Below are 22,302 nucleotides of genomic sequence, written 5' to 3' on the forward strand. Positions count from 1 at the left end.
CTCTCATACCAAATATTTTGGATGAATATCATTTTTATAGATAAGATGTGAAAATTTATCGAAGGTTGATGATAAAAAAATTTTAAAAAGAAGTTGAGAACATAAGTGTAAAAATGAGAAAAAAATTAGGGATATGCATTGTAATAAAAATGTAGTCTAGTTGACAAAAATTGTGATGTTAATATATTCTAAGTATCTTAATTAAAGGATAAATTGTAAATTATAAATTATTAACGAGTGTATTATTCTCTAACGTTGAAACTTCTTTTTCCAGTGGCATCAACTTCTCTCTATAAATTTTGATATTTGTAGTGTAATCTAGAAGAAGTCATCAAGGAAGACGCAGATGAAGAAGTTACGCCATCTGCTGGGTTCTCACGCGCCGTCTCTCCTCGCCCTGTACTTTGTTTTAATTAGTTTCCTCCTCCCGCTGGAGATTGCTCGAGCTCAAGATAACAGAAATGCCACGACTGATCCTTCCGAAGGTGTATCTCTCCATCTCTTTCACTATTTTAGTGCAAATTTCAGCTCTTTTTTCGAATATTTTGTTTAAATGTTTGAGAACTTGATCTTTTTTCAAGATTTTTTTTTTCTTTTTTTGTTGCTCTTAATTTCTTCATTTGACCTTGATGTTTTGTAATTGTATACTTGTACACATTTTTATCGAGGAAATTATTCAAAAAATGAACGATTTTTGACACAAAATCTCATAACAAAACAGTTTGTATGGAATTATAGTTTTTGCATAATTTGTCCCAGAAACTAAAAAGAACAATCAACTCGAACTTGTTTGAACATAAGTGATTTTCAAATACTATTACGAGCTGAAAGAGGCAGGCTTTTTCATAAGATTGAGATGTTGTTTGATTTTAACCAGCAATTTAACGGGAAACAATACATGTTTTATATGTTAAATTTAAATGAGTTGGGGTCCCCCTAAACGATACGTGTTTGGAGAGTGCTAGATGTACATATTTTTGTACAAAATGGTTTACTTAATCGAAAGGGTAGGAGCCAAATGTTGGCATTTTTTATTTCATGTGGGCTTCATGTGTATGTGAGAGTAAGTAAAATATTTTATACAAATGTGTGAGTACAAATATCTTTATCTCGTATATTTTACCTTCCCTCCCCAAAAAAATAAAATAAAAATTGGCCCTACTTACGTCATGGAGGACACCCCTTTGCTTTTGATGAGTCACGAGGTGTGGTGTTTATGTTTTAGGGGGTAGAAATGCTGTAAATTTTTATAGCCCTCTCACAAAGATCGCGAGCCCCACCCTTTATATGTGAGAGGGCTGTCAAAACTGTTATACATATAGCAGCCCTCTTTAAGGGGACATCCTTTCAGTTTGATCATGATGTGTTCTTTTATGACATTTTCTATTAATCGACCTGTTAGGATGTATCCATAAGTAGGCCTCCTACACTGTCTTGTTATGAATTTCCTAACAAATAGGCCCTTTTGATTGCTTTGAAGTGATACAAATAGGCCCTTTTGATTGCTTTGAAGTGAAACTCACGATGATTCAATTTGAGCTTTTAGATCAAGGAAAATATTCCTCTATCAGGCCTGTCCCCCTCTCTCATTTCTCTCACCTCGATGTGGGTCCCGATGCCAAAAAAAAAAAAACCAACCCCATCTATGTGAGGGGTCGGTAAGACCCCGCAAGTGCTGGGCTTGTACGCCCAGTACGACTCTTAGATCAAACACCAACAATTACATTGGTAAAATGATTTCTATTTTCGATATCATCAGTATCAACTCTCAATTCGGATCCCCCACGTTCTCAAAATTTTATTATTGTGGATCTGAATTTTAACATTCATTTCATTAAAATCTTCGAAAAATTCCAAATTCCTGGTCGAATAGTCTTGTAAGTTTGACATTTCTCATTATTTTAACATTTTTAAAATAATATCTGTGTAGGTCCATGCTGTAGAAACTTGGTCGAAGATTAAAATATCGTAAAGTGATACAGACTTAACTAATCTAAAATAATTGTTAATTAACAGTTTCCTCTGTCATCATCAACTTCTCATTTTCTTTTTTATTTTACAGGTTTTATGCTTATTATATATTGGGAAATTGATGCAATAGTTCCTCAGTTATTTATTTTTGTGTGATTTCGGTTTTAACATTTTTTTTCTGGGCATAGACGTTTCCAACTTACGATTATGTGCATAAATGGTCCTTTTTCACTATTTATATTATTTGACTATTAAAAAATGCTAAATATATTCACAATACAATTTTTAATAACTAGACTATGTTTTAATTGCATAAAAGGTTCATAACCTTTACACATTATCATATTTATACCTCAAACTTTTTCATCATGAAAATATTTAGGATTTTGTGGTGTTCGAATGGTGTTTGAAATGGTGAGAGAAGGATTGATAGCTTAAAATTGGAGTTTAATTAAAACAGAGTAAATTATATTAAACAATTGATTAAAATGGATAAGTATCACTAAGAATAAAAATGAAATGTATTTCAATTTTATCAATTTTTTTTTTATATATACATTTTCTACTATAGCTTTTTACAGTGCTAAAATGCCCAGTTAGTTTGATTGTGTTAGCCCAGCCCAATAAAATTTAAAAAAAATAAAAAATAAAAAAGGACCATCTAGATTGTCTTGCCTTTATTTGGCTGCTCCTATTAGTCCGGTTCAACTGCCATGATTGTGGAATGTGTGGGTCGATCGAACCAATTTCATTGAAATTGTAATCGGTTCAATCCAATTCCAGTCACAATCTTGGCCAGACTTCGAACGTGCCAACATTTAAAGAGTAATATATCGTTACCTGTCCGTTAACGGACACATAAATTAAGAAGTCCACTATTACCTAAATTAATAATAGAATTATTAATTTTACCTTATTTTGGTTGCATTTTGAAGCTATTCTTTTTCTCTCACATGGCTTAATTTATTTATTTGTCTTAATCTCTTTAAAATTTGATGTTAGTTTAAATGCTCCATATTAATAATTTTGTTGTTCTAAATAATTCACTTAATATTAAATAAAGATTTTATAATCTTTATCACATGCTGCTTTTCTTAAAAAAAAATAAAAAATTAAATGCTTGTTTGAGCTCCATTCTTCGATATAGAATGCATGTTGAATAGTACATTGACGGAAATGTGTGGTTAAAAAATAAGGAAAAATTTTAGACTTACTTATAATATTGTTTTATTGAAAAATGTGTGATTGAAATGAAAATGAGAAAAACAAATGTATTTTAGAAAAAAATGGGATAACGTCGACAAAGAAAGTTTTTATAAATAAGCAAACTGTAACTAAAACTTTCAAAAATGCTTCCTCAGGCTCGATGACTGGCGGATGAAACTTCATTGATGAAATGCTTAAATTTTGTGTTAAAGTGTGAAATTTTATTATGAGTTCATTCATGCATGAATGATGCACAATGCCATACTACTCAATAACATGATCTTTGATTTTGCAGCAAGAGCTGTGAATGCTATGTTTCAGCGATGGGGAATTTCTGGAACAAATCAACGATGGAACATTAGCGGCGAATTATGTAGTGGTGTTGCAATCGATACAACAGCAATTGTGGATATCAATCCGGGTATCAAATGTGATTGCTCTTACAACAATGGCACCACTTGCCGCATTACTGCGCTGTGAGATAACAATTGCCCTTCTTTTACCGATTCGAAATTAGTGTTTGAAAAAAAAAAAAACTTTAATTTGAGAGATACAGTGTTTTTAATCCTTGGTTGTGTCTAACAATAATATGATTTATTTTATTTGTTTGTTATGCACTTTAGGCGGTAATTGTTGCGTTGATTTTTGGCTCCTAACCTAACGTTGTACTTGTATAGGAGAGTTTATGCATTGGATGTTGCAGGTCCAATCCCGAATGAGCTCTGGAATTTGACTTTGCTTGATGATCTGTATGGTTAATTTTTCCATTATCTGATGGCTTATTTTTTTCTTTTTTTCTATTATTTGTTTTGCTAATTTTTCATTTGGTTGATCACATATCTATTTCTTAGATGGTGATGATACTGGGATTTTCCTTATTTTGCAGAGATTTACGCCAAAATTATTTGACAGGTCCACTGCCTGCATCTGTTGGAAATCTCACTCGCATGCAATATATGTAAGATACATTGTTTGTGATGTACGACTTACGACTTGTCAACTAACCATGTTTGAGTGTTAATTAAATATATTGCAAATTTTTATTATTGTCCTTAGGAGTTTTGGAATTAATGCATTATCGGGGGTGGTTCCGAAGGAACTTGGGAAATTGACAGACTTAAGATCGTTGTAAGAACTTTTAAGTTTTATTCTTAAGGTTTAGGCCATAATTAAATCCCATTAGTTCATTTACATATAAATTTAAGTATTTACGTATCTGTAATCTCTACTTCCTTGTGTAGGGCTTTCGGCACGAACAATTTCTCTGGTCCTCTACCATCTGAGCTTGGAAGTTTAACAAAACTAGAACAAATGTAAGTTTTGATGCTACTTCACTCTTATTGTGTCCTGCCTATATAACTATAGGAGATGCAGTAGATGTTGTTTGTCTTGTTATGGCTAGGTAAGCTGACGAAATTTTGTGAAATAATCATGGGCATGAAATTTCTAGTATATTGCCCTCATTTTTATTTAGGATTCTAGTTTCTCTACAGTTTTAACATCTGTTTAGATATGCAATCATCTCTAAACTTGACATGCGAAAATGTGAAGAACCTTTTTTTTTTTTTTTGGTTCCGTGACACGCTATTTGACAACTGTGACCTGATTTGCCTTTTGTATTCTATTATCTTCTAATCCACGTTGGGTAAGCTCATTTGTAATTCATTCAAGATGTTTTTTGGCATTTTTGATCTACTTCATAGTCCATCATAATGTTTGCTTTTAACCATATTAAAATTTTCCGAATCTTAATTTATTGATTTATGAGAAGCCACAAAATTATTTTTGTGCTAGGAGAATGAAAAAAAAGTTCCTGCTCTATTTTTCATTCATATCATGTTTGTTTCCTGGCAGTTACTTTCCCAGTGCTGGAGTTAGCGGTCCAATACCCAGAACATTTTCAAATCTAACGAGTTTACAGAACATGTAAGAACATATCCTCTCTGTTCCTTTCTTTTGTAATGACAGATAAGTTTATTGTTTCAACTTCTCTAATCAAGTTCACTGGAATAAATTTTGGGGGATTTCAGGTGGGCCTTTGACAACGAACTTACTGGTCGGATTCCTGACTTTATTGGGAGTTGGTCAAATCTTATATCCCTGTGAGACAGAAATCAAGTTCATTTATATGATTCAATGATTTATCATGCTGAAATTGTTACATGCCATCTTCATTCAAGTAATTCCTCTGGAGTCAAGATTTATGTGTAGTTTGTGATCAGCTAAAAATATTTTTGCAGGAGGTTCCAAGGAAACTCCTTTCAGGGTCCAATACCACCATCGTTCTCCAATTTAACCTCTTTGAATGATTTGTGAGTTCTGTTTTCATTTATGTTACGAATCTTTCTTCTCTATGCTTTCTTAAGCTAATATTATTGTGCAAACATGACAAGTAGGAGAATAAGTGATCTATCTAATGGAAGCTCTACACTGGACTTTGCTGGAAGTATGAAGTCGTTATCCACCTTGTAAGGAAGAAACACAGCCTATAATTCTGTAGTAATATGATGTAATCTTTCTTATAACAAATTCTCTGTTGCTTTGGGAACTTGTACCGTAATGAACTTATTTCTTGATTGGCAGAATTTTGCGGAATAATAACATTTCAGGTTCTCTACCTTCCAATTTTGGTGAATACCAGAGTTTAACACTGCTGTAAGCCTTTTTATTGTGGTATGACTTTCAAAGATTCATGGTAACTAGGGAGATGGGACTCATGCAGTCCGGCCTAATGCATTCTCAATCTCAAGTTGAGAACATTAACCACATATAAGGGGTTTTCCTAGAAATGAACTTGAAAATATTTTTTAGCTGATTGACCTCACTTACCTGTAAAGGAGCTACAAAGCTACTACATTGCCTTGCTCTACAATCTTTTATAATTTTATTTTTCAGGGATTTGAGCTTCAACAGTTTGACAGAGCGCATTCCAGATTCTCTTTTCAATTTGAGTTCATTGTCTAACTTGTAATAAATCATCCATTACTCACTTATGGTTGAGACCTCAAATGACTCTCTCGCCCAGAGAATGAGACTGGGCCCTAAATCAGTTATTTATTTTTCATCTTCAGATTTCTTGGTAATAACAAGTTTACTGGGCCCCTGCCAGCGCAAAAGCATACATCACTCCAGAACATGTTAGTATTCACACCGTTGTGCTTTTCAGATGTTCATATTTTAATCAAATAGTTCAGTTGCTGCATCCTATATCCTAGTGGTTCTGATAAAAGAAAAAAAAACTTCTATAAGTTGCATTTCTTGTCTGAAATACATGATTAGAACTTGAAGGTGTGGATACAAAGGCGATGCTTTTGGATCTCATCATTATTTGTAGGCATATTTGATTTATATAATTATAAAAGTAGTGAATGCATACTCTTAAATTTACACTCTAGATTGCTTAATTAAAAGTATTAAGTTGGCAAAGGATATTCAAATTGATACATAAAATGGAACTTAATGAAAGTAACAACTCTCTCTTCCTCTCTCATGGCCTGTTCAATATGCTCTCCACCTTTCCCCATCTGCATCAATCAGGATCCAACAAGCAGTATTTGGGGTTTCCCTCATTATTTCTACATGTTTTAAGGGAAATTTAAAGAAGACTATATTTCCATAAATCTGCACTGAATGTGAATTCATATTAAGCCTCTATATTACAGGAGTCAAATGAATATGCAATGCCACTATTATATTTTGTTGAGGTATATGCCTCCTCTTGTAATATTATTGTTGTATTCCTTGCAGAGATTTATCATACAATGGATTATCTGGGAGCTTACCATCTTGGGTCAGCGGACCAAATTTACAACTGTATGTGTGAATGAAGATGAGGATGCTGCATATTCTTTATACTCTGTGGCATTGTTCTGCTTGATATTTCATTTGAGATCACTTCATGATTTAAATTGCCCTTTTTAACAATTTACATAGAAATCTTTCTTGATGTATTATGCAGCAATTTGGTTGCCAACAACTTTACCATAGACAATTCTAATGGCAGGTAAATATTTGAAGCACAAATTTATATAGATTCACTTGCTAAACTTTACAATTGGTTTGCGTCTTGATGTAGACATGCCTGGGTTGTAATGTTTATATTGGTCATCCATATTTACTTTTGTCCTAACTTAACCATTGCAGGATCAGCCAATAGCTAAATCTATGCCTGCTAGTTTTCATCTTTCAGTAGAAATTGGTTAACTTACCATAAACCATTTTGCAAGAGAGAGTACACAATATGATATTAATTGCAACTTGCAAGTGACTTCCATATCTATGTCCACACTGTGAATGATAATGGTTCATTTTCTTATGTCAGTATCATATGTCAAAGCAGTTAGCAGCTTCACATAATTTCTTTGTACTTTAACAAAAAATAACAATAATATAACAATTCATTATGACTTGGAAAATACAGTAAACATTATTGAGAAGATTGGTTTAAATATGTCAAAGAGCATTATCACGAAGTCCTAGTAACTAGGAGAAAGACAATCTCAGTAGAGCAAGAGTTTTCTCAGCCAAAGAACCTGAGGCAATTGCGTGGGAAAAGTCCATTCTCCTATTGTTCTTGATACAAAAAGAAGAATGCTTTCCTAACCAAAGCTATAGTAAAAAGTACATCTTTATTACATGCTTGCATTACTTATATACAATAATCTTTGCATGCATTTTTCACTTCCTTCTATTTGAGAAGCGCAATTTAGTCATCTTGAGTGATTTGAAATATTTATATTCACAAAGTTAATGCTTGATGCTTCTGTAACTCCAATACAACAATTTTTTTCCCTAATTTCATACATTCTTCTTGCACTTTTTAGTGCTCTGCCTTCAGGATTGAATTGCTTGCAGCGGAATTTCCCCTGCAATCGAGGATCACCTATCTGTAAGTGATGTATTTATCCCAACATGTGTAAGTAGGTAACAGGTTTTGAAAGTCTGAAAACTAATAAGGAACTCACTTTTCCTTTTTTGAATCTAAACAAAGAGTTTAACATAGCTGTCAGGAGCAGAATATACAATGCAAAGGTCTGTGCCCTAATAAAACATATTTTAAAGGCCTGCTCTGCATTGTTACTAATAAGCAGAAGCTAGGTTTATCCAGTTTTTTGCTTAAGAAGAGCTGACTTTGCCATTATCTGTTCCAGACTATGGCTAAATAGTGAAGTTATTCTATATATGGTATATTTTGACACTTTACCCTTGTTTCTTTCCACCTATTTCCCACCAGCTCACCTCACACCTTACATCATCACCAACAGCTTCACTAGTCCCCCAAATGTGGTTAAAGTTGTCATTAATTTTAGGCAGAATGTTGCTTTGCCTAGTAATTTTGTTGCACAACTGATTGGACTTTATTTCTATATGCACATAGAGTTGTAGGCACATTAAAAGATATAGTTGGCAGTTTTAAGATTATGTGTGTTTGTGTTGGCGTATGTGTTTGTGTTTCAGATTGATATTTTGCTAACATGTTCTATAAATATTAAAATTGCACTATAATGTTCTGGAGATATAAATTGATTGGGAATAGTCCTAGAGCATTTTATTTCGTAATAAATATTAAAAAACATAAAAAAATAAATTGGGTGACCTGTACATGTCTTAATTTTTTAATCAAGGAGACACCAGTTATCTCAAACTCAGAAACAAAAATCAATATATGTATTTTGTAAAAATGAAATGTTTTAATCTTATTTTACAGTGAAGATTTTCAACCTGTTCGAGCTAAATCATAGTTGCTCGTCCTAATTTCAAAAGTTCCATCAGATTTTCTTACAAGAAGCACTAGCCAATATTTTTTGTATTAAAAGAAATTACTTCTACAAAATATGATGCAAAACAGGCCAAAATATTGTTCGCAAAATTGTTTCCACTCAAATTCTTTGTGCAAGCACTTTTGTGAAGTCGCATTGATAATTGACAAGTTCATCTGGATGATGGTTTGCAGATTCCAGCTTTGCAATCAAATGTGGCGGTCGGCAAATCAGGTCTTCAGATCAGATTGTATATGAGATGGATAATGAGACTCTTGGTCCGGCAACACATTACACAACCAGTACAAACAGATGGGCAGTTAGCAACGTTGGTCTGCCTTCTAATAGCAACAACCCACAATACAAAAGCTCCTCTTCATCCCAATTCACTGCTACTTTGGACTCAGAGTTGTTTCAAACTGCACGAATTTCTGCTGGATCTTTGAGATACTATGGATTGGGTCTTGAGAATGGTAATTACACTGTGAAACTTCAGTTCGCAGAAATCGGAATTCTTGGTCCTATGAGGTGGATGAGTCTTGGAAGGCGGGTTTTTGATATATATATCCAGGTCTGTGAAAAAAAAAAGAGTTCTTATTAAAACTATTGCATTTATATTTTTCATTGTACTTAAACTACACACTGATTTACTATCATCAATTAATATGATCACGATGGGTGTGTCTGATGGAATAGTTATGTATTTGATGCACCTTCAAGCCTCATCTTTGTCTAAAACGCCAGTTCACCTTTCATCATGTAGTACTTGATGGGGTGTTTGATATTTGATATGGGCGATATAGTATGTATTTTTCAAGGCAATACTTGCGATGGTTACCTTTTATTTTTGTTCAAAGAACATTCATGCCTTAAAATCAATGTCCACATGTTCTATTCCGAAATTTTCTCTAGTTCAAATTTCAATAGCAATGCTTGCCATGACTTTTGGTATTTCTGTAGTTAAATTTAGAATTTCAAGTATCTTGTATATTTTCCTTTTGAAGTATACTCTGAAAATCAATGTATCCTGGTTCTTCTTCATGTATTATTGAACCAAATTGTGACTTTGTGGGGTCCAGGGGAAGCTGGAGTTCAAAGACTTTAACATAGTAAAAGAGGCTGATGGGACCCCTTTGAGAGCTGTTGTGAAGGAATTGAAAGTTCAAGTGTCTGAAAACTACCTTGAAATCCATTTCTTCTGGGCTGGAAAAGGGACTTGTTGTGTTCCTACTCAAGGTACATATGGGCCTTCAATTTCGGCAATAAGTGCCAGCCCAGGTAAATATAAATTCAAGATATTTAACAGCTCACAAAAATTCTCAACTCTGATTCCTATTATCTAGATGCCAATATTGATCAATAAGCTTTTCCACAGATTTCATTCCCACTGTTAGAAACAGTCCTCCAAGTAAGAAGAAGAATAGGACTGGTCTGATTGTGGGGATTGGAGTTGCAGTTGGAGCTGTAAGTATTCTTTCTGTATTTGTGACATATTATTTGGCTCAGAGAAGAAACAGGAAGAGGAGCTATGAGGATGAAGGTAAGAAAGGAAAAGTATTGTGGCCTAAGTATCCCTTCCAGTTCAGGAGGAGTTGTTGCTTCTATGCTTTTTGTCTAACTTTATGTGATAAATTGCTTCCTAAATGTTCCACAATGAGAGATAGGTTACTGCATATTTAATTAATACCAAACTTATAATTCTTATCCTCGTATGGAACAATATTATATGAGGTAAGGAATGAATCAGCTAGGGGTTGGATGAATAATCATTGCCCTTTGGAAGTGAACAGATATTTCTCTGTGAATTTACAGCTTTCTTGGGGATGGATGCTAGACCATACACTTACAGTTATGTGGAGCTAAGAGCTGCAACAAATGACTTCAATCCTGCTAATAAGCTTGGAGAGGGAGGATTTGGACCTGTGTACAGGGTAAACTCTATTCTGAAATTTTTTTGAATCAAAGATTATAGAAATGGTGGAACAATTAAAAATCGGGCTTTATTTATAAACCAACACATGAAGTGTGTGAAGAATTAAGACAAAATAAAGGTGGTAGCAAGTCCTTGTAAGTTTCAGTAGTTCACATTATTGCTATAATTCGATGTTTAGCCCACAATGCCTTCGTTATTTTCTCCTTTACCTTTTGTATATTTGTAAATCCCCAACCTGATATTGTATCGCAAGGAATGTGTGTGCAACTGTTTCAGATCCTATCAATTCCTATTTGGTTTTCTTCTTGTAACTTCTAAGTTTAATACACCTGAACTTTTTGTGTTGTGACCAACAGGGAACGCTTGAGGATGGAAGAGTAGTTGCTGTTAAACAGTTGTCTATTGCATCCCATCAAGGAAAGAGTCAGTTTGTTGCAGAGATTGCCACTATATCAGCTGTGCAGCACCGTAACCTTGTGAAATTGTATGGATGCTGCATCGAGGGAGATAAACGGTTGCTTGTTTATGAGTATCTCGAAAACAAGAGCCTTGATCAAGTATTATTTGGTAGTAATGAGATAGCTTGTCTACAGCTTCATATTAATTTCAATATACAGGAGACTGAATCACTTTGCTTTGATTTAGCAGGGAATAGAACTTTATCTCTTAATTGGCCAATACGCTTTGACATATGCTTGGGAGTCGCAAGAGGTCTTGCTTATCTGCACGAGGAATCACGACTTCGAATTGTACACAGAGATGTTAAAGCTAGCAACATTCTGCTTGACTCTGATCTAAACCCCAAAATTTCAGATTTTGGTTTGGCAAAATTGTATGATGACAAAAAGACCCATATAAGTACCCGTGTTGCAGGAACAATGTAAGGTTCACAAAAATTCTTAATCCATGATGTTCCTTTAGTCTGTCTTAATCTTTTGTGTAGTGACCTGCATTTCCAGTTGGAATGTAGACTAGAATGGGGGTGGGTTAATTGCAGAGTTTTTCATTTTTCATTTTTCATTCATATAGTGGGTATCTTGCTCCGGAGTATGCCATGCGCGGGCACCTTACCGAGAAAGCTGACGTATTTAGCTTTGGAGTTGTAGCCTTAGAAATTGTCAGTGGAAGGCTGAATTCTGACTCTAATTTGGAAGAGGATGAGGTGTATCTTCTTGAATGGGTATGGTCTATTACGCATTTTGAACCTTTGTGCATATTGATCCTTTAGAATTTAATAATTTATATATAACCCGGTTATCCATAAGATGTTTCTTGAAAATATTGCCATATTTTCTTCAGTTTTTAGCTTTGACTTACTTACCAAAAGGAAATTGTAGGTCATTTCACAAATTTTACCTCTGCAATACTATTATTTTTATTCATGCTTGTGGTCACAAAATAGTACTGTACAATGCAAAATTGACGTTGCGAACAAGATTTCCATAATACTACTATTTACAATGCACAGTTTGCAGTTACAAACAAGATTTCCATAATACTACTTTTTGCAGTTTGATTCTTGTAGCAATGACACAATATTAGGAGACCACTTTTATTACAGTTTGATTCATTGGTCTAACTTTTCTGCTCATTCGGTTCGTGGTAGATGTCAGGTAGGGAAGTTTTCTTTTGTTTGGAATCCTAGAGAAATGCACAATTACTCGTAACTAAACCAATTAAAAGATTATAGTTGGAAAACATAAATGTAGGTGTGAGGCTCACTAATATTGAGTGTCTAGGTAGAAATTACATAATATCAAAATTCTTTTTGATGAATGTGCTTGTTTTACACCTGTTCATTTAGGTAATTTCTTTCTTTCTTTTATCTCTTTCTTGTTTGTGCTCCCTTTTTTCCACGGACATTGAGTAGTGATTTTGCCTCCCAGTGGAATCTGAGAAAATCTAAAATTTTCTTCATGGGAAGATTATCAAAAGATTGTATTAGCCGGAATAGGACGGGGCCTCAGCATTGAGATTAAGCCTTCTGAGGCTTATCCTCTTGTTTTCTTCTCCAATTCAACACCTGAGAAGGGAAATGAGGAAGAGATACGAAAGGACAGAACGAAGAAATATGCCTGAAAGTGAAAAAGCTCTCTCTCATTCTGTTTTGCACCATACTCAACAAAATGGAATTAGTTCTTCTCAACCCAATGTTTATTCAGGAAGTTCCCCTTTCCCCTTCCAAAATTTATGCAGATCTAATGTCTCAGGAATAGAATTTCTCATCTTTGATGGGGTCCTAATCAATAAAGTAAAGAACTCGTCCTTTCTTTTTAATCACCTTTCCTCCTCGCTAATAGAACAAGGGATAAGAGAATCGAACGGACTCTTTTTCAAATTCAATAAATGTTGGTTGATCGTATATTTCATTATAGTTCTATACGAGACCACAAGAGAGATTGGACCCATTAAGAAAACAAATTCCAATCTCTATCTGTTAGCGGGCACACCTCTAAAATCAATGTTTAAATGTGTGTCTGTGTTTTCCAACATCGTTTGCCTCAGTAGGTACTAATTTAAGTACGATATATGCTTGCAGGCTTGGAATCTTCACGAGACAAACCAAGAAATGGCACTTCTTGACAGAACACTATCCGAAGTGAAGGAAGATGAAGTGAAAAGAATTATAGGAGTGGCTCTTCTGTGCAGTCAAACGTCCCCCAATTTGCGGCCTTCAATGTCCCGTGTGGTGTCAATGCTTTCTGGAGATATTGAGGTGCCCCCTGTCAGTTCGAAGCCAGGATACCTGACTGACTGGAAATTTAGAGATGCAACAATCTTTATGTCAAATATGGATAGTTCAACTTCAAGAACTGATTTTAGTCATGACAATTCGTCAAAAATAGGAAGCAGGGCAACAAATCCATCTTATTCACCTATCCTCGATTCCAAACCCATTCTTCATGAGATTATTGCCGAGGGCAGGTGATGAATCATATTGTTCTATCTTTATGAGAGAGAGAGAGAGATGACATTGTGTGGTTTTTGTATTCATAGTTTAGTTTTTCCTGTACCTTTTTATTTAAGTGATGTTATTTAGCCCTCATCGGAGCTATAACCCCAATTTATGTAGAGTTAATTGACATTAAATGATAAGTAAAATTAAATAAATTATTTAACTTGTCACATAATGTCATGTGGACTGGGATTATAATTTCAGTGGAACTTTATATCATTATTCTATTTAATTAAATTATACTGTTAAAAGAACATTGTTTTATAAAATTGTTTGCATTAATGCTATAATCGTGATGGGCAATAAAATTTTTCTTTTTGGTTATTGCATAAAATAGATTTGGATTCATTTCGTTAACTGTGCCATAGTTAAAAACTTATCAATAATTCTAGTTGTAAAGAAATTATTTTACAGAAGTCTCACATGAGAGTGGATCCCATATAAAATAAAATAGTGCCAAAAAAATGCTATGTGTGTGCTGTAAAGTTTCTGTACTCAGTTAGAAGCAAATAGTTTAATTTATTTTTAGGTTTATATATATATATATATAACCTCCTTTTTTATTTTTCAAGTTAAAAAATCAATTTTTAATCCTTAATTAATATAGCGAGTCATTATTTTTGATTTCTTCACTCATAAATAAAATTTATTTTTCTCTCAATTGATCAAAAAATTAATTCTCATAACCTTATTTCATTATCACCAATTAAAAATGCTGTCGGGAGGGAAATCCCCAATTTTGAAACCCGGACAAGACAACGCAACATGCGTATCTTCCACCAAATACATCTGACGTTTCTTCGATTCCTAAAAATATTATTCCAATAATTCCCTTTCCATTTCATCACATGTATTAATTATATCCCATCGTCGTAAACTCCATTGCCATCCCTCAATTCTCAAACCCTTCGAATTCATCTTTTTTTTTTTCTTATCGAAATTCAATTTGTGAAAGCTAGGGATTTGTTCTGTGCAATGTCGCAGAGCAGCGGAGACAGCAGTCGGGCGGGGCCGGACTTCAATTTACCTGACGAGATATAGTCGGTGATGCCTACTGACCCGTACGACCAGTTGTATCTGGCGCGTAAGATCACGTCCATGGCAATCGCGTCGCGGGTAACGAAATTGGAATCGGAAACGGGGATGCTCGGGCAAAAGCTCCGGGACAAGGACCGGGTTATTGTGGAGCTAGAAGATAAGTTATCGCAGCTCGAACAGGCCGCTCAAGAAGCTGAATTCCGACTGAGAATCATGTGTGAAGATAATGTAAGTATGTATATACATTTTTGGAAAAATTGAATTCCAATTTTAATAATTTGTGGGGTATATGTTTTATAATCGGGTTCTTTTATTTATGAGTTGTAGATGAAGCTAGCAAAGGAGAGAGACTCTTTGGCTTTGACAGCGAAGAAGCTGGATCGTGATTTGGCTAAGGTAATTTGGCCTATTTGGAATTTTTTGGTTGATGTTGAATTTTTACTTTTGGAGAAACGTAGTTTACTATTATCTAAATAAATTGATTTTATTTGAAGTTTTAATCTCTGTCTCAATCATTGATGCTTTCTGCAATTAAGTTTTTGGTTCTTTAACTTTTCAATAGCTATATGGAAAATAAAGATTGAAAGTTGTTCTTTTTGTATTAAAGTAGGATGTTATTCGTTATTGTTGAAGAGATAGTTTTTAGGAAGGCGCATGTATTGAATTCATTCTGAAAAAGGTTTTTTCCTTGCTAACAATTAATCATTACAGATATTTTTTTTGTGCATTTTTGCACGGAATTCATTAAATTGTGTTCAATCTTCCTTTAAAAGTATACTTACCTGAATATGTAGTTGTTGATGCCTTAACTATTTGTTTTCTGCTTTTTTCTTATGTAAGCTATAGGATACCAGTATATTGTGATATTGAAAACTTACCAACAATGACAAACTGATTTTATATTCACAATAAATTTGGTCCACTATGTGCATCCTTCATCTCCACTTCATTTGGCTTCATTATTAGATCTACCTGAAGCATGCAATGTTAGTTTTGTCCACCCTTCATCTCTTGACATGTTTTATCAAGATCATGTAATTCTGATGAACAGGCTGCGACATCTTTAGTATATGTTCTATCTTGTTGAACCACTTCATCTAAAAGCCTTAGCTATTAGAAACGGCTACATGTATATCATCAAAATCTTGTCTTCAACATGCCATGAAGTGATTTAATTTTCCACAATTTCATTTAATGGGTGATGGCAAAACTTGAACCTAGACCTTCGTATGCTTTGATACCACGTTAGTATGGCCATATTTATATCATTTAAATCTTGTCTTTAACGCATCTTTGTCATCCTTCTTTTAATTTATCCTCAATCTGCAACAATTCCAGCTTTAGATGTACATTCTTGTATCTTATATTATTTTTTAGTATGGAAATTTAACCCTTGTCAAAAATATGTCTGTATGTTCTTTTATCTGATTGTTTTCTAACTTTTGCTTTACAGTGTGTGGATTTGAATCGATGAATTTCACATGAAGTTTGTTAATCAGAATCATAAAATTTTTGCTAGATTGCTTGTCAGCCAATACTCCATTATTGCATATTTTGGCAATTTAATTGTCAATACTGTTCTTTTATCTTCCCAAATTATTACAATAAAATGAAATGGATTATTGTATAGAGAGTTATTGTGGTTTCAATTGCATCCTTGCTGCATCAACTTCTGATTTTTGTCCTTTGGGTTTTCAGTTTTATGTACATACTGGTGCATAATCTAATTTTTGTTTTTTGACAGTTGGAGAAGTTCAAGAGACAGTTGATGCAATCACTAAATGATGAAATTTCACCTGTATGATTCCCATATAAACTTTTGTCGATTTTATGTACTGTTAACTTCTTTAAAACTTCTCAGACATGGCAATTTTTTGTCTTTTTGTGACCACTTTTTTTATTGTGCACTATGGTTACTTAATTTTTGTCTCATCAGCAAGTAGAAACTGTTGATATTGGCACTTATGACCAATCAGTTCCCAATGGCCATCCTGCAAAGGGTAATTTTAAGTTTTAACAGCACTTTTGAGGTTATTATTTTTGTGGGAAACTTTCGGTGATATTTAATGAACTTGTTTGATAATTCATAATTTTATATTTATTTTGGGCTGATATTGCCAGCTATCAGTTGTGTTGTGATAGTATATTATAATTTTATTGTAGATGACGAGGCAAATGGATTCAGAAGAAACCATTCTGTTACCGGTTCTATAGAAAGTACAAACATTACTGATAATGGTATTTGCTTCTGCTTGGCGTTTATGAAATATGATAAGCATCTGCAATTCTGTTTCCCAGTATGTGATATAAGCAATATTTTGTTTTTCGGGGTACTTCTGGTTTGCAGTCCCTAAGCAAGTTGGACATAGATTTATAACACCATCCCTTGCTCCAAAAGCATATTCTACTAGTGTGTCTCCAAGAAGATACTCGACTGCTGGATCACCTCACAAAACCTCTGGTACCACCTCTCCAACAACCACTCAATATGGACGTGGTTCTATTTCTTCATGGTACCCATCGAGTCAGCAGTCCTCGGCTGCAAACTCTCCACCTCGTGGACGCATGCTACCAGGTATGAGTACTCAAGATTTTTTATTTATTTTTATTAGCATATAGAAGTTACTGGTTACTGCTAGCCATTGTAATTACTTTACTCTTGCATTCTTGTACCATCGATGACTTCCTTCTGACTTGTCTATAATTTATTTTGAAACTTTCAAGCTCGTACTCCACGAATTGATGGAAAGGAGTTCTTCGGTCAATTGGTTGCTTTGTTTATTCAGGAGTCGTCTATCACTGGAACAGTTTAGTGCATTTCTGGCAAATGTAAAGGAATTAAATGCTCAAAGACAATCTCGTGAGGTTATTAACAAATTCCTGTATGCAAAACCCCAAAAATTATATTTCTGTTTATTTTTTCTGACTATTTATATTCTCATACTTCCAGGAGACTTTGGAAAAAGCAGGAGATTTTTTGGGACGGATAACAAAGATCTTTATTTATCATTTCAAGGGTTGCTTAACCGCAATATGAACTAGAAGTAATTCTGACTATGGTTAGTTTAATTCTATAAGCCACCTCTATTTTCTCCTTGTTCTCCAGTAGATATGATGTATGATATGCGCAGGAATACAGTGCTCGATCAAAGAAATGCCTGCTTGAGCATCCAATATAATTGGCAGAAAGCACAATGTTTCGACCTTATATTGATGTTTATGTTCTAATAATTCGATAAGCAGATGTTGATAAGTGATGTTGGCCGATTAAACATACAAAGGAATTGACAACTCATGATATCTTATATAAAATTAATTAAATTGATCAAATTATAATTTACTCCAATCTCTAATAAAATATATGTATATGATAATTAAGTTTACTAGGCATGTCGATCGGCTAGTAGATTCAAGATACATCCCACTGCAAACATAATTAATCACAATAACGATAAAATTATTAATTGCACACTAAATAAAAACTAAGGAAGCACGAGCATCTATCATAAGTCAGAATAAGGTCTACATCGTTCTAGGTCACATGACTACCACATTCTACTAAAAGCAGGAGCACAACCATTCATAATCAGGCCGTATAGATGCCCCTTCATCCAGAAGACAAAAGTAGAGAAGTTGGTCAAAGAAATGCTACATAGCAAATCATACAATCCATTTGCCTCTCCAGTCCTCCTAGTCGAGAAAAAGGATGGATCATGGAGGTTTTTGTGTAGATAATATACGGCTAAATAACCTAAAAATCATAAACTAGTAAATATAGGAATAGTTCATAATTATATGAGAGAATCTGTTGATTCAATTTTATCATCGACAAATTGGTGCTGTCTTTGAGAATAGTTTTGAATAAAGTAGACTCTATTACAGCTTAAAAAGTTTTGAAATCTATAAGATCTAAGATAAATGAGTGGGAAAATAGGAAAGCTATCATCGGAGGTTGAAATGAAATGATATAGCCGTAACAATTCAGATCTAGCCAAATTTATATACCCCTAGACGTATTATTATTTAATTTCTCTTAAAGCCTTAAATGCAAAATGACGATTTAATTTTCCTTCAACATAATAAACATCAATGACTTATTATTTTAAAATAATTAGAGCTTCATAAATATAAAACAATTAAATTGAATGTTAATTTAATTTACAAATCGAATTCAATATTTAAATATGATAATATTGAGTCTGCATTACCACAAGTTGTCATCTCGAATCATCTCACTTTTATTAGTTGAAAAATGAGAAGGGATAAAGTGGAATGAGATAATGCACAGTAAGTGAACCTCTTACAAATAATGCATGCTTATGATATGCATATGAATTACTTTAACATCGTGACCTCACTTGGTGTATCGTTTAGCCAATTAAAATTCCATGGACAATTATTAATTGGAACCTATTTCATCCTACCATAATATCGCAAAACGGTTAACATAAATATTATCATTGAACATTGGTCGTGGTCCGTTGATTCCCCACGTCTCATTTCTCACTCAACCTTTTATGACATAGAAATATATCTTCTAATAAAATATTTAGGACTTTTATACATTTAATCATATGACGTACCCATGAAAATGTGGGGTGGGGTGGGGGTTACTTACTTTGAGCCCTAGCAATGGCAAGTGGATATATCCCTAATCGTCCACGAAATTAATGTGTCAAAGTCCTAATTCATTACCACTTATTTAGAAATTTCATTATATACATATTTTTTAAACCGTCTAGACATATCTTTAATATCAATTATCAAGCTATTCAAATTTTCTCTTTGACCATTTAGTTATTCAACGATACGATATTAAAATATTTAAGTACGTTACAAGACTAAAATATGGTTTTGATTAAATCAAGAGACTAAAACATCCCTTGATATTGCCAGCCCAATGTAACTTTATAATGATGCATCTAGGCTCTTATCGTAATAGGATTTATATGGTTTTGATTTTAATTATGGATTATCTAATTAATAGCCCGTGTTAATTAGATGGATATCTTATCATTCATTGACTGCATGAAGTATGTTTGGATGATATTAAATCTGATATTTTATGTTTCCACAGTTTATAATGTCTCACTCTTTCGAGTTAATTGTTTGTTATTGGAACCTTGATTGGGAATAATTATGTGACATGGAAATGGGACGTAGAAGTAACATTTGGTCTTTTGGATTTGAATTTTGCAATAGAGAACAAGCTTTTGAAACCCAGAGATAAAAGCACTCTTGAATATGTGTCTAAGTATGAAAAGTGGGATAAGGCCCATAAACTTTGTTTAAAGATTATTAAGCGCTATATATCCGATTCCATTATAAGTGCTATCCTAGACAATGAAAATGCCAAAAGTTTTATAAATGCCATTGGAGAGAGATTTATTGAGTCTGATAAAGCTAAAACTAAAGATCTGATAGACAAATTGATGAATATGAGATATGATGGTATAAGTGGTGTTAGGGAGTATATTATGAAGATGATAAATATATCATCTAAATTGAAGGCTCTTGACATTCGTAATGTGGAACTCTTCCTAATCTATCACGTTTTAAAAAGCCTTCATAGCCAGATTAATCAACTTAAGGTTGCATACAATGCTCAACGAGATAAATGAGATTTGAATTACCTTATTACAGTAAGTGTCTAAGATGAGTATATGATGCAGCGTGAGACTGTTGAAATTGTACAATTAGCTTTTTAGCCATCATAAGACAAGGGGTTTTCGCATAACCATAAGTTTAAGTTTCATAAGGGTAATAAGTCATACCAAAATCAACAAAATAAAAATTTGGGAGGGTTAGACTTCTGGTGGTCCCAAAGTAATTATAAAAAAAAATGATCAGCGCAAATTCTGCAAAAAAGAAGGGTCACTAGCAGAAATGTTGTTTTAAGTTTAAGACTTGGTTAGAAAAGAAGAAATTTTTTGAAGGAGTTTACAAGCAAACGAAGGCCAAGTGAGAATGAAGTGAGCTTGTATGTCGGAAATGGAATAATGGAATGATTAAGTTGTTTTATAATTCTCGTTTGATTGGGAATTGCCTTTTATGGGATGATTTATATAAATTGTCTTCTACTCCTTTTGGTAAAATCTCGTGTTACTAATGCATTAAGGAAAAGGGCTCTAATTCATGAATCATCCTCTATGTTGTGGCATAAGCGGTTGGGTCACATTTCAAGGGATAGAATGAAAGTATTGGTAAAGATTGAGATACTTTTTCGTAGACTTCTTTGATATTGACACATGTGGGGATTGAATAAGAGGAAAGCTAACTAAGTCTACAAGGAAAGGTTTTACTAGGAGCGATAGTATTTTGGACTTGATACATACTGATATTAATGGACTTTTGCCTTCTTCCACGTGTGAGAACAAATACTCCATAACCAATTGATGATTTCTTACGATATGGATATGTTTACCTGATTAATGATAAATTCTATGCAGTTGAGAAATTGGAGATTTTCAAAATGGAAGTGGAGAAACAACGTGGAAAAAATATCAAAGTTGTAAGATCTGACCATGGTGGAAAGTACTATGGCAAGTATAACGAGTATGGTCAAAACATGGGTGATTTTGTAAATTTTTTACAAAAATGTGGAATAGAGTCTCAATATGCTATGTTAGGGACACCTGAGCAGAATGACGTTTCTCAAAGATGTAATCGAACTCTGAAAGATATGGTCAGAAGTATGATGAGTACCACAAGTTTGCCATAATATCTATGAGGTGAAGCATTAAAAACTGCTATGTATATTTTGAGCAGAGTTCCGAGTAAAGCTGTTGCAAAGACACCTTTTGAATTATGGATATGACACATAAGCTAAATTTGGCTCATTCAAAGTTTGGGGGTGTTCAGCCGAGGTTAGGATTTATAATCCATTTGAAAAGAAATTAGACCCGAAATTAACTCCTAGTTACTGTTAGAATTTTTTAGTCCATTACCACTAAATTTCTGGAGAATAATTTTGGTGATAGTGAAAGTTCTACATTGAGAAAATATTTTGTTGAACAAAATCAAGTTGTTGTTCTAGTTCTTATTATACAGGAAAGAGTTGGCTCTCAACTAATTGAAGTTATTAATGAAGAAAAGAACTGATGAACCAAGATGAACTTCCAATTCTTCCTCCAACAACGATTGAGTCAATTTCTGAGCGACAAGTTAGAATATCGCATAGGGAAAGGAGGTATGCATTACTAGTTATTATATTACCTATTTATTGGAAAGTGATTTTAATATTGGACATGTTGTTGATCCTGTAACTTATAATCAAGCATTAACTACTACTGAGTTATATAAATGGATAAATGCTATGGAAGATGAAATGAATTCTATGAGGTAGAATAAAGTTTGTGAACTTTTTAAACTTCATCAACATGCCAAAGCTATAGAAAACAAGTGGATTTTCAAAAGCAAGTTGGATTCTAAATGAAATG

At 33.6% G+C, this 22,302-nt stretch overlaps 1 protein-coding gene and 1 pseudogene across 4 annotated transcripts; both read left to right on the forward strand.

The window, feature by feature from the left end:
- The first annotated feature begins 230 nt into the window (after positions 1-230).
- Positions 231-13,983, forward strand: LOC111407105 (probable LRR receptor-like serine/threonine-protein kinase At1g56140). 4 transcript variants are annotated; one of them, XM_023036411.1, is made up of 24 exons: positions 231-485; positions 3,473-3,653; positions 3,855-3,926; positions 4,064-4,135; positions 4,234-4,305; positions 4,419-4,490; positions 5,032-5,103; positions 5,208-5,279; positions 5,418-5,489; positions 5,574-5,645; positions 5,761-5,832; positions 6,073-6,144; positions 6,249-6,314; positions 6,925-6,990; positions 7,136-7,180; positions 8,001-8,065; positions 9,131-9,507; positions 10,016-10,214; positions 10,312-10,476; positions 10,749-10,867; positions 11,226-11,436; positions 11,515-11,749; positions 11,899-12,049; positions 13,409-13,983. In XM_023036411.1, exons 1-24 carry the CDS (start codon positions 347-349, stop codon positions 13,796-13,798), a joined length of 3,129 nt encoding a protein of 1,042 aa, XP_022892179.1. In that variant the 5' UTR covers positions 231-346; the 3' UTR covers positions 13,799-13,983. The 4 variants fall into 4 exon arrangements, 3 of the variants coding, with proteins under 3 accessions (XP_022892179.1, XP_022892180.1, XP_022892178.1); XM_023036412.1 differs by having other exon boundaries at positions 11,518-11,749; XR_002705029.1 differs by lacking the exon at positions 13,409-13,983 and having other exon boundaries at positions 11,226-11,426; positions 11,518-11,749.
- Positions 13,984-14,544: 561 nt separating this feature from the next.
- On the forward strand, positions 14,545-17,958 carry LOC111407106 (annotated as a pseudogene).
- Positions 17,959-22,302: the final 4,344 nt, after the last annotated feature.

Source organism: Olea europaea, chromosome 13 (assembly GCF_002742605.1).
Source record: "Olea europaea var. sylvestris chromosome 13, O_europaea_v1, whole genome shotgun sequence".
NCBI lineage: Eukaryota > Viridiplantae > Streptophyta > Magnoliopsida > Lamiales > Oleaceae > Olea > Olea europaea.